The 13,347-nt window shown below is 30.7% G+C and overlaps 1 protein-coding gene across 1 annotated transcript in view; it reads right to left on the bottom strand.

The window, feature by feature from the left end:
• Positions 1–13,347, bottom strand: part of LOC101236532 (uncharacterized) — a 69,992-nt gene that overhangs the window by 19,051 nt on the left and 37,594 nt on the right. Inside the window, exon 7 of the mRNA XM_065800417.1 lies at positions 9,540–9,919. Within this exon, the coding sequence (XP_065656489.1) occupies positions 9,540–9,919 (380 nt within the window). The remainder of the gene's footprint in view (positions 1–9,539; positions 9,920–13,347) is intronic.

The following is a 13,347-nucleotide window of genomic DNA, read 5'->3' on the forward strand; positions in this document are numbered from 1 at the left end:
TTTCTTATTATTTCATGAATGAAATTAAATGAAAAATGGTTTTTATTACATAGTATTATATTTGGTTTTAGAAATGATTTCTTTTATAGTTTTTATATTAGAATATTGCCCTCCTTTTCCTTAAAAGTTATTCAATAACTTTTATTTACTAACTTCATATTAGTTAATGACCATAAAAATTAAAAAGAAAAATGAGGTACCTGTCTGTAAATTGCAATAAGTCGCGCTTTACAGATAGGCTTATTTCGATAAATTGACTTGGCACTTATTTGCCTCAGCAAATTATCGAAATACTACAAAACCCGCGGCAAAAACTGAGTGCCAAGGTTAATTTTGCACGCTATATATATATATATATATATATATATATACTTAAGGGGTAAACAGATTCTCTCTGTTGACCAGCCTCGCACCTCTTCTTCATCTGTTGGGCTAGCGCAGATGTATTTTTAATACATTGTTTCCAGTTTAGGATGTTGAATGCTGGATCTTCCTGACTCAATGCATGGGTTTTGCTTGTGTCTCTGTTTTTATGACTAGGCAAATCATTCTATTATCTCTTAACGAGGGTACAGCTCTAAAACACAGTTCTATGGTTCTGAGGCCGGCTGGTAGTCAGGTTTCTTGAACTCTGTGGTAGCTCTCAGAGAGGCTGATTCCATCAACAGCTGAAAAATATCAAAGTATTAACAGTGCCATGTTGCGCATGGTTGGTGTCCCTGTTTGTACTTTTGGTGTGCATTGCGGAGGCCACATTTGGAGCCCTTTGTTACGGCTTAGGGTTTATTAATAGTAATGAGGCGATTGCTTGGGCTATTAAAAAGTGTTCTGAGTACTATCTATGCATTGAGTCAAGTTCTTCAATCAAATCTAAAATGAATAAAGTACCAAAAGCTATAAAACACAAAAAACCATCGTCATCACCAAGTTCTCTAAACCTATGGTTCACTAATATTCGTGGTCTTCGAAGTAACTTTTCTTTTGTTGAGTCTTATCTTTTGCAAAGTTCACCAGACCTACTTGCTCTTTGTGAGACTAATTTGAGTTCAGCTGTCTCATCTTGCCATATTAGTGTTGATGGTTATCTTCCTTTAATTCATAAAGACTCCAAAAGTCACATGCTTGGCCTGGCCATTTACATTCGTAAGAATTCACCCATTTGTCGTGAAACTAGATTTGAATCCACAGACTATTCTTTCATGTGCTTTCTCTTAGCACCACTTCACTCTATTGCCTTTCTCTTTGTTCTATATCGCTCTCCTTCATCTCAAGACTGCACTCTTTTTGATATTATTTCTGATCATATTGACCAAGCCCTCTCTCTTTATCCATCAGCTAATATAGTTGTTGTCCGTGACTTTAATGCCACCACTCTGAATGGCTTGGCTCTAGTGTCAGTGATTCTGCAAGCATTAAAGCCCACAACTTTTGCATTTTTCAATCCCTAACTCAAATAGTCAACTTTTCAACTCGCTTTCCAGACAACCCAAATCATTTAGCTTCTCTACTCGAAATATGTCTTGTTTCTGATCCTAGTCAGTGCTCAGTTTCTCCACATTCACCCTTAGGTGTTTCTAATCATTGTTTAATCTTTCTGAAACTATTATATCATTCTTCTTCATTATCAGAATCCCCCTATCATTGTACCTCTTACAACTATCTTAAAGTTGACTGGGACTCTTTCCATGATTTTCTTCGTGATGGCCCTTGGGTAGAAATCTTTCACCTTCCTGTCGACAAATGTGCTTCCTACATAACTTCGTGGATTCAGGCTGGCATGGATTTTTTGTTCTCTCTCGACGACTCCAGGTCAAGCCTCACTCTCCGCCATGGTTTTTCTCACATTGTGCTGCTGTGATTGCCAATCAAAACTGTTACTTCCATATCTATCAGCAAAACAATTCTCCAGAAAACAGACGTCTGTTTATAAATGCTAGAAACCATTGTAAAAAGGTTTTGTCTAATGCCAAAGCCCACTTTTCTTAGGTCATGAAATCTCGTATCTCATCTCAAAAATTAGGCTCTCGTGACTTCTGGAGAATCTTTAATAGTATTAATAATAAGGGCAAATCTTTAATTCCATCTCTCTTGTATGATTCAGACTTTGTCACCTCACCTAAAGACAAAGCTGAATTGTTTGTCAAAAACTTTTTATCGATATCATCTCTTGATTCCACTTGTTGCGTTTTACCTGATATTGCCAACAAACAGGTTGATCAACTGCTTGACATTCATATAACTCCAGCATCTGAATCTAAAGTGTTTTCCTGCCTAGACTCTTCTACAACTTGTGGCCCGGACAACATACCTGTTATTGTCTTGCAGAAGTGTTCTCCAGAGCTGTCGTCGATACTCTCAAAACTATTCAACAAGTGCTTATCAGAGTCTTGTTTTCCAGCCTGCTGGAAAGTGGCATCTGTTATCCCTATCTTCAAAAATTCTGGAGAGCGATCTGATTCGTCTAACTACCGCCCCATTAGTCTGTAAACATAGTTGGAGCTGCTCTTGCAGCTAACCTCCAACCATTATCACATCGTCGTAATGTTGCTTCTCTTTTTCTTTTCTACAAATACTATAATGGGCACTGCTCTAAAGAGCTAGCGTCTCTTGTGCCATCTACTAAAATTCATTCTTGTGTTACTCGCCATTCAATTAAGTCTCATCCTTTTTCTGTGACTGTTCCTAAATGCTCCAATAACGCTTATTCGTCTAGTTTTTTTCCTTTATGACAAACTATATGAATAAGGAAAGCATGATGAAGGAATTCGCTTCCTTCATTTTACTTTCCTGATTCATATAATTTGCAATCCTTTAAGTTGTCCGTCAATCGTTATCTTGTTCTACAATCTCCACATTTTCTCTTCCAGTAACTTCCAACTTTAATTAGTGGTTGCTTGCAGCTTTTTTGGAAGCGAAGATGTTTAAAAAAATAATAATAATAAATATATATATATATACACACACACTCACACAGTAGCATCCAAAAGTATTCGGACAAATAACTTTTTAAAAACAATATTGTCACAACAAATGTAAATTTTCAGTATTTCTTTATGATGATTTCTGTTATATTATATATATATATATATATATATATATATATATATATAATATATATATATATATATATATATATATATATATATATATATATATATATATATATATATATATATATATATATATATATATAATGTTACATAACTTTACTTTATGTTACATATAGTTTATAATCTTTACATAATGCTAGTACTTGGTTTGAAAATCTTTTGCTTACATGATAGCATTTACGTGGCATTGAATAAAACAAATTAAATCTTAAATTGGTATTTTCTCCCAAGCATTTAATCAACTCAAGTAAATCCTGTTGATTAGTCAGCTTGCTACCATTAATTATTTTCTTAATGTGCTCCCAAAAATGTTCTATTGGGCTCAGGTCTGGAGATTGTCCTGTTCATTCCAAGACTCAAACTTATTTTGGGGCAAAAATTTTGTGACTAGCTCGGATGAGTGCTTTGGATTGTTTTCATAATGGAAAATCCAACCATGCAACATTTTGTTCTTTGTATGTGGCAGCATTATGTCCTTGATTATTCTTTTATACTTTTTTTTTTATCCATGGAACCTTGAACTTGGTAGTCATCATTTAAAACATGACCACCCGTTACTGAGCCATCATGCTTTACTTTGGGAACTTAATACTTAACATTTCAATCAACTGGATTACAATCTAACATATTTAATGCCAACAGTACTAAACATATAAAACTTTGACTCATCACTCCATAATATTTTCGACCATTGCTGTGCTGTCAAATTTAAAACTTCTGTATTGATTTACAGTTGTGCCATTTATAGTCGTGTTCTTTTTTATTAACTATCATTTATCTTAAATTTTGTTGTAAAAAAATTTTAAAACTTGTCTTGTTTACTATGTCTGCAAGCAAGCACATGAGTTAAACTCTAAAAGGAAATAAAATTATGCTAACTTTTGTCAAATGAAAGGTGGATGAGGTAATAGGGTTATACAACTGGTTCCAAACAATAGTTGAGGAACATTCAACCCTTGGAATTAGGAAAAACGAGATTGGCAATAAATTGCTGACCTCAAACTGTTAGAGGTCAGCATAAGGTCAGCAAAAAAAAATTGATACAATGGAGTTAACATAAAACATAGAAACAAGGTCTGCAATTTTTTAAACACTTAAAGGTCAGCAGTTAGGTCGGCATTGCCGAATGTCAACCCTAATTCCGAGGGTTGAACATTAAACATTAAACTTATGACGAGTTACATAAAAAATTTTAAAAAACAATTGAAAAATCTCATATATAATAATCTAATAGTTCAATTAAGTGACAAAGAAAAATTAAAACAAAGACGTAAAAAAAAAAAAAAAAAAGAATAATACTTAAATGATATTTAACAAAGTTAACAATGTTATTACATTAATAGTTCAAAAGTTTTGAGTTTGATTCTCACCATATTCTGGGCAGAACTGCACTCAACTTGTTTTTCTGTGTGGTCGCGTTACGGAATTTAAGGGTTAAAATAGGGTGGTCACAATTATTGAACTCCTTGTCTGCTAGGAGCCGAATTTAAAAAAAAATAATAATAATAAAAAGAATTAAACCAACATAAAAATAACATTAACAAACAAAAATAATGTTAACAAACATGATCAACATGTAATCTTGTTAATAAACATGATCAACATGTAATTATTATGTAATTAGTATATATATATTAAAATAAATGTAATTATTACTATATTTAGATAATCAATGTCACAATTTATATATTGTTTGAAAACTTCTCGGATTCAGGCTGGTAAGAAATCTTTTATTCCCTCTTGATGATTCCAAGCCAAGCCTCACTCTTCTCCATGGTTTTCCTCTCATTGTGCTACTGCGATTTTCAATCGTAACCATTACTTCCATATCTATCGCCAAAACAATTCTCCAGAAAACAGATGTCTGTTTACTATTGCTAGAAACTATTGTAAAAAGGCTTTGTATAACGCCAAAGCCCACAATTCTTAGGTCATAAAATCTCATATTTCATCTTAAAAATTAGGCTCCAGAGACTTTGATAAACCTCTAATAGTGTCTATAACTAGGGCAAATCTGTTGTTCCTCCTCTTTTGCATGGTTCAGATTTTGTTATCTCACCTAACAAAGCTGAATTGTTTGCAAAGAACTTTTCATCAATCTCATCTCTTTCCCCTAATCACATTCTACCTGATAAAACTGACAAAAAGGTCAATCCATTGCTTGACTTTCCTATCACTCCAGCTTCTTTATCTAAAATGATTTCCTGGTTAGAACCTTCTACAGCTTGTGGTGCAGACAACATACCTGTTATAGTCTTGCAGAAGTGTTTTCCAGAGCTTTTGTCTATACTTTCAAAACTATTTAACAAGAGCTCATCAGTCTTGTTTTCCAGCCTGCTGGAAAGCAGCGTCTATAATCCCTATTTTAAAAATTCTGGAGAATGATCTGACACGTTTTATTACTGCCCCATTAGTCTTCTTTTTATAATAAACGAGGTTTTTGAGTCAATAACTAACTAACCAACACTTAATCTCTCATCTGGAATCTAATAACTTACTTTCTGATCATTAATATGGATTTCAATCCTCTCGTTCTACTGCTGATTTGTTAATAGTAATAACTGATAGATTAATGAGGTTAAGGCTATTGCTCTCAACATTTCTAAAGCTTTTGACAGAATATGGCATGCTGGTATTTTCCAAAAACTCTCTTATTGTGTATCATGTAACATCTCTTTCAGATAATTGAATCCTTGCTTACCAATTATAGTATAAAGGTTGTCCTCGACGAACAGCACTCTTCTTCATTTCCTGTAACTTCAGGGGTTCCTCAAGGTTCTATATATGGCCCAATACTCTTTTTAATTTACATTAACAATCTTCCAGAAATTCTCACATCTAAATTGGCATTATTTGCTGATGATACTACCATTTATTCTTGTCTTGATAAGAAGCCAACACTTTCTGATTGCTTGAAAAGTGCATTTGAGCATGAAAAAGATCTTACATCTGCTACAGCATGGGGCTCACAGTGGCATTATAGTATTTATAGAAAAGAGAAGCAACATTATGACGATATAACAATGGTTGAAGGTGGGCTGCAAGAGCAGGCCCATCTACATTTACAATGCGCTTTTGTACCTTGTCTAAAAGAGAAAGAGCATCATTTGAAGATCTGCTTCAGATATGGCAACAGTATTCCATACAAGGATGGATTTGAGATTTATAGAGATAAAGAATATCTAGAGTAAGAAAGCACAATAAAGAGATGCAACCTTAGCAAATACTAATTTTGCAATGGATTTGATATATGGTTTCCAAGAGAGATCAGAAGTAAGAGTTAATCCTAGAAGACGAAGGGTAGGTGAGCCATCAAGTAAATTACTGTTCATAAATATAGGAAGATCTAGATTATTGAATAGCAATCAGCCGAAAAAAATTGAGTTTTATCTGAGTTAAAGTTCACTAGTCACTGAGAGGTATACTATGATTGGTAGAGAATTCTTTTTTTTGCATCAAATAACATTTTTTTCAGATTCAATAATCTGAAAAAAATGTTATTTGATGCATCGTAACAAGAGAGCTGATGGAAAAAACCAGCACACCAAATGTTACAAAAGGCTTTATAAATATTGAGAGCAATAGCCTTAACCTCTCTACAACTATCTAATGCACATAAAACCTATCGCTTATTACTGTTAATAAGATGCCGCTTTTCAGCAGGCTGGAAAAAACAAAACTCTGATAAGCTCTTGTTAAATAGTTTTAAAAATATAGATGAAAGCTCCAGAAAGTACTTCTGCAAGACTATAACAGGTATGTTTTCCGCACCACAGATGTAGAAGAGTCTAATTAGGAAATCAATTTAGATACAGAAGCTGGAGCGATACAAATGTCAAGCAATATATCAACATATTTGTCAGTTATATCAGATAGGATGTAATTAGCGGAATCAAGAAATAAAATTGATGAAAAGTTCTTAGCAAACAATTCAACTTTGTTTTTAGGTAAGGTAAAATCTGAACAATGCAAGAGAGGAGGAATAACAAACTTATCCTTATTATAGACACTGTTAAAGACTCTGCAGAGATTTTTGGAGCCTAATTGAAGAAGCCTAATAAGAAGAAATATAAGATTATGTGACCTGAGAAAAACAGGCTTCGGCGTTAGACAAAACCTTTTTAAAATGGTTTCTAGCAAGAGTAAACAGTCGTCTGTTTTCTGGAGAATTGTTTTGGCTATAGATATGGAAATTAAAGCTACAATTAGAAATTGCAGTAGCACAATGAGATGAAAATCATGGAGAAGAGTGAGGCTTGATTTGGAATCATCGAGAGGAAATAAAAGATTCCTCTCAATGATTCCAAATCATGAGAACCTGAATCCAAGAAATTACATAAGAAGCACATTTGTCAGCAGGAAGACCAAAGATTTCTACCCAAGAGCCATCATAAAGAAAATCACACAGAGTCCCAGTCAGCTTAAAGGTAGTTGTAAGAGGTATGATGATAGGGGGATTCTGATGGCGAAGAAGAATGCGATATTAGTTTTAGAGAGATCAAACCGTGATCAGAAGCACCTAAGGATGAATGTAGAGAAACTGAGCACTGACTAAGATCAGAAACAAGACATAAGTCAAGTAGAGAATGTAAATGATTCGGATTGTATACAAACCAAGTTGGAAAGTTGATTATTTGTGTTTAAGATTGAGAAAGGCAAAAGTTGTAGGCCTTGTCACCTGTGGAGTCACTGAAGCTAGAGCCAAGCCATATAGTGTGATGAGCATTAAAGTCACCACCAACAACAATATTGGCTGAAGGATAAAGAGAAAAAGCTTGGTCAATTTGATCAGAAATAACATTGAAAAGAGTGCAGTCTTGAGATAAAGGAAAGCGATAAAGAACAAATAGAAATGCCCAAGCCAAGCATGTGACTATTGGAGTCTTTACAAACTAAAGGAAGATAACCATCAACACTAACATCACAAGATGAGACAGCTGAAATTAGTCTCATAAAGAGCAAGTAGATCTGGTGAAATATGCAAGAGATAAGGCTCAACAGAAGAAAAGTTACTTCGAAGACCACAAATATTAGTGAATAATAGATTTAGAGAACTTGGTGATGATGATGGTTTTTAGTGTTTTATAGTTTTGATACTTTAGTCATTTTTTAAATTGGCTAAAGAACTCGACTTAAAGCACAGATAAAGTACTATTTATCCGTCAGTACACTATCTAACCGTCCAAGCAATAGCTTCATTACTATTAATAAACCATAATATTAATAAAGCCATAACAAAGGGCTCCAAATGTGGCCTCAACAATGCACTCCAAAAGTATGAACAAGGACATCATTCATGTGCAACATGGCACTGTAAGTAGTCTGACATTTTACAGCTGTTGAAGGAATCAGCCTCTCTGAGAGCTACCACCAGATTTTGGTAAACCTGACTACCAGCCGGCCTCAGAACCATAAAACTGAGTTTTAGAGCTGTACCCTCATTAAAACGAGTTGCCTAGTCATAAAAATAAAGACACAAGTAAAACCCATGCAACCAGTCAAAAAGATCCAACATTCAACATCCTAAACTGGAAATAATGTATTACAAATTATCTACGCTAGCCTAATAGATGAATTATAATAAAAAAAAAAAAAGGTTAATCAAATTTACTTTTCAATGAAAATAAAAATAATTTTAATAAAACTGATAAAATTTTGAAAAATGAGCCACTTAATAAAAAATATTGTTACAAAATCATTAAAAGTCAACTTTGATGGAGCCGTAAAAAAAAACTTTATTTGCAAAAAATTAAAGGTCAGTATATCCTTAATTAACTGCAAAAAAAAAAAAAAAAAATGATTGCCCTGAAAAAAGATATACAGATTTGAAAATATCTGGTTATACTAAAAATGCAATTTGATGAACTTTTAATGTATTAAATAAATGATCATTAAATGATTATGATCAGTATAATGATTAATAATAATGTTAATAAATATGATCAACACAAGCATTAAATAAGAAGTTAGGAATTCAAAATTATTTTTATAAAAAGCAAAAATAGCAATTTGACTTTTCTATTTATGACAAAATTTTGAGAAGCGCACATAATCGTGCACAATGTATGTAATTATAAAGAAAAGCAACATGCAAATATTGACGCACCCAGAAGTTATTTGGGTATACCAATTTTAAGAAAAAGTTCCCCATGTCTGTGGTAAGTTACCAGTAGCGGTACATGAATTCAGCGAATGTTTATAAGATCAAACCAGTATACCGGTATCAAAATCTACCTGAATACGCCAATGTAATATATTAAAATAAACAATAAGTATAAAAGTAAACCAAAATAAAAAAAATATAGAGGATTATAGAGGAAAAAAAATATTTCAAGACACTGAACTTAGAAAAAAAAAAAAAAGAAAATGAGGATAAAACCGTAATGATCATTATAAAACAATATATAATATAAATTATAAATAACTTACACAAAAATAAGAAGAACAATCAGTTATATTGTCTGGACTTAGTGTTTCTGCATTCAGTGATGTAATTAGTGGACCATTTATAGGGTAACCTTCTGGGGTTCTTACAAATGTATAAACACATGATTCTGGATATTTATGATCTTGATAAAAAAGACAAACTCCTATTTTATAATGAACACCACCAAAAACTTCTGAACGAATTGTTACAGACTTTTCTATTGTATTTTTTTCTGTAGAAATGGATCTCCCTTTTAAAAGATCACTTGTCCAAGAGTAAATGTATATAAAATTAGATGCACGACGATCTAATGGTGGAAGCCATTCAAAAGTGATAAATGATGATGTCACTTGTACAACTTTTAACTGTTGGACACCAGATTCTATTAGGAAAAGATAAATTTTATTTTAATTGATTGATAATTACATATTTAATGGTTATATATATATATATATATATATATATATATATATTATATATATATATATATATATATATATATATATATGTATATACATATATATATATATATATATATATATATATATATATATATATATATATATATATATATATATATATATACATACATACATACATACATACATATATATATATATATATATATATATATATATATATATATGTATATACATATATTTATATATATATATATATATATATATATATATGTAATATATATATATATATGTATATATATATATATATATATATATATATATATATATATATATATGTATGTATGTATGTATGTATGTATGTATGTATGTATGTATGTATGTATGTATGTATGTATGTATGTATATATAAATAAGAACGCAACAAATCATTTTTTTTAATAAACGTTGACGTTTGTTTCTTTATTTATTGATGAACACCTAATTTAAGAGGTATGTCAAATAACAGGGATGCCAACGCATGGGGGTGGGGAAGGCACATACACTCCCCTCTGCCTCTCTCCTTTTTTCTAAAGGTCCCCCCTTTTTATTTTAAAGAGAAATTCCAGATATAGAGGACTTTTTTTAGAAATAGATGATTGTGCACCACCGCTTTGAAACTTGTGGCGTCGGCCATGAATAAGCCAGTTTTATTTTCAATTCTTTCAATTTTTATATTTTTTTTATTTAAATAATTTTTTATTAAATTATAAGGAAGTTTTATTTTCAAGAAACTTTTATATTAGTTAATAAAATATATAATAATTAGATAAATCAAAGATGCTTATTAAATTTTATCAATTTTTTATTAATTCAAAACAATTTTTTTTGCATTTGCAAAGCGCAGGCAAATTAATGATAACTAATATACAATTAGCCAAATTCATTTCAGAGGCCTGATCTCAAAATTAATTTGATGTAGGGAAAAAAGTAAAGATGGTAACTTTGTTATTTAAAAAAATCAACTAAACAATACTGCCGCTGCTGCTATTAGTTCCAAATTCATCATGATTAAAATCATAATGATTAAAAAAGATAGAAAAAGAGTCTTATGTGGTACTTTTGAGGAATTGCAAAACAAAATGCAAATGTATTACCTTATTTGAAGCTAAAAAATAAACTGAAGCCTAATAAGCTATTGAATATTGTTATCGAATAGCAAACCTGTGTTTTCAATGCAGTCTCACTTAAAATACCTAAAGCTGAATGGTCATCAAACAAGATATTTTACGATAAGAAAATTAGTGAAGATGTCATTTGCAGATATTGTGACCATAAAAAGGAAAAGAACTGCAGACTTCCTGAAAAAGCATAAAGAATGTTACAAAGTTAAAATAGTTACCTGGTTAAATGTTGTATGCATTAAATCTAAGAGTATAAATTATATATTACCTATTTGAGATCAGTTGTTTTCCTTTTTGATTGATTTATTCCTGAAATAGAACATTGCAGTTGTCCTGTTAGTTCTAACAGGTTGTGCACTTTCGCTTACTTTCACTTTTGTGTTTTTTATAACACAATAATGATAAAATACTAACTGCAATGAAAACTATAAAAGAAAAGATTTAGGCTTTTTCTTGCACAGAACAGTTACAAAGTCTAAATATTTTTTAAAATTAACAGAGTCCTTAAAAAATAAAAAAAAGAGATGTCATAATTGCTACATCAGCAGATCCAGAACTAAACTGTTTTTAAAAATATGTATCATTAATTGTTTAGAAATTGAAAAAATACTTTAAAAAAATGGCTGTTTAGCTGTAACGTGTATATTTTGTACTAATGAAATTAAAATTTGAACGCAAATCATCTGTCTGTCAACATTTACATTATAAATAGTCACAAAGAACTGCCTTAATTTTAACAGATTGTATTTGTTTTAATACCTCATTATTTGATTTAACTATACTTCACATAGATAACACTAAAATTGAAAACATTGACTTCTTTATCAATAAACTCACAGAAGATTCAAATGATAATAATACTTGAGGAAAAACTATACTTTGGAAAATAATACCAAAAGTGTCACTAATTTCATTCTAAATAACACTGAAAATACTGATGCACAAAGCAATTATAACGGTTTAAAAGGCATAACATATTTCTCATTAATAGAAAGCGCTTTGATACTGGTATTGTAAAATTTGACCTTAGTAACCGCATGACTCCAAAACGATGTGGTATTAATTACATAAACATAGAAAACACAAAATAGTGGCATGATTACATAAAATTACAGCTGGTTGACTATCTAATTTACGTTTTTTATACAAATTTTTAAAGTTTTATATTATAATGGAATGTTTTTGAAAATAAGACCAGGCTTCTACACCAGGCCTAGGCTATTAAGAAAATATTCAAAAAAGTAAATTATTTGAAAACTTCTTTCAAATAATTTGTTTTTTTTTGTTTAAAAATTAAAGTTGAAAAATGCTTATACTTTTTTTAGCCTAATCAACAATAAATATGGTTGTAGCTCTGATAAAGATATCTGATCCTGATAGAAGAAGTTTGTTAGACTAGAAAACTCAAAACTGTGTTGAATACATAAAACATTTTTAAATTAAACAAAATAATACCTTATTAGTCATTGTTGAAGAAACAATAAATTCAATATATGGTTGGAAGAAAATGAAAAACTGAAATTATCTTGAAATCAAGTTTTGCAATCTAATTTTGTTATGTTAAAAGTCAAATTTGGCAATCTGGTTTTGTTATGTTAAAACGATTAAGAAAATTTATAAAAAACTTAAAGTTTGTTATATTGTAATTTTTTCGAGATAAAAGCAATTTGAACATTTTGAAAATTTAATTTTTGAACTTGTTTATATGAAGGGTTCCTTTTATAATTTTTATAACTATAATTTTCTCTTTGCTGAATGTATTTTTGTTTCACCATATCACTTTGTTTTTATGATTGATTCAAGTTTTGATTTAGCTAGTCAGTTTTTTTAAAATGTTTTTTCATATTGTTTAACTGGAATAATGTCTGGCAAAATGTTTGAATTTTATCTCTCTTTTTATAAACTTGGTTTAAACAACTTTATATAGGTTTTTTTGTACACTTTCTGATCTTGGTAAACGATAGTATTTTGAGTAGACCATTTGAACCTTTTGATTTAAAACTATTTTAAAGCATAAAGCAGAAGCACAATACAATTTAAAAAAGCGTTTTAAAAATCTAGCTAGAAAAAGTATAAATATTAGGATGTAGAACACTTATTTTTAATATTTTATCAAACTGAGAAGCTTCAATTTTTATTTTTTTCCCTACATTGTAAACATAAGTGTGCGGACCGCATCAAATGAATTTGGCTAATAACCTTATGACAGTAAACTGTTGTCCATTAAT

The sequence above is a fragment of the Hydra vulgaris genome, chromosome 06, assembly GCF_038396675.1.
Source record: "Hydra vulgaris chromosome 06, alternate assembly HydraT2T_AEP".
Classification (NCBI taxonomy): domain Eukaryota; kingdom Metazoa; phylum Cnidaria; class Hydrozoa; order Anthoathecata; family Hydridae; genus Hydra; species Hydra vulgaris.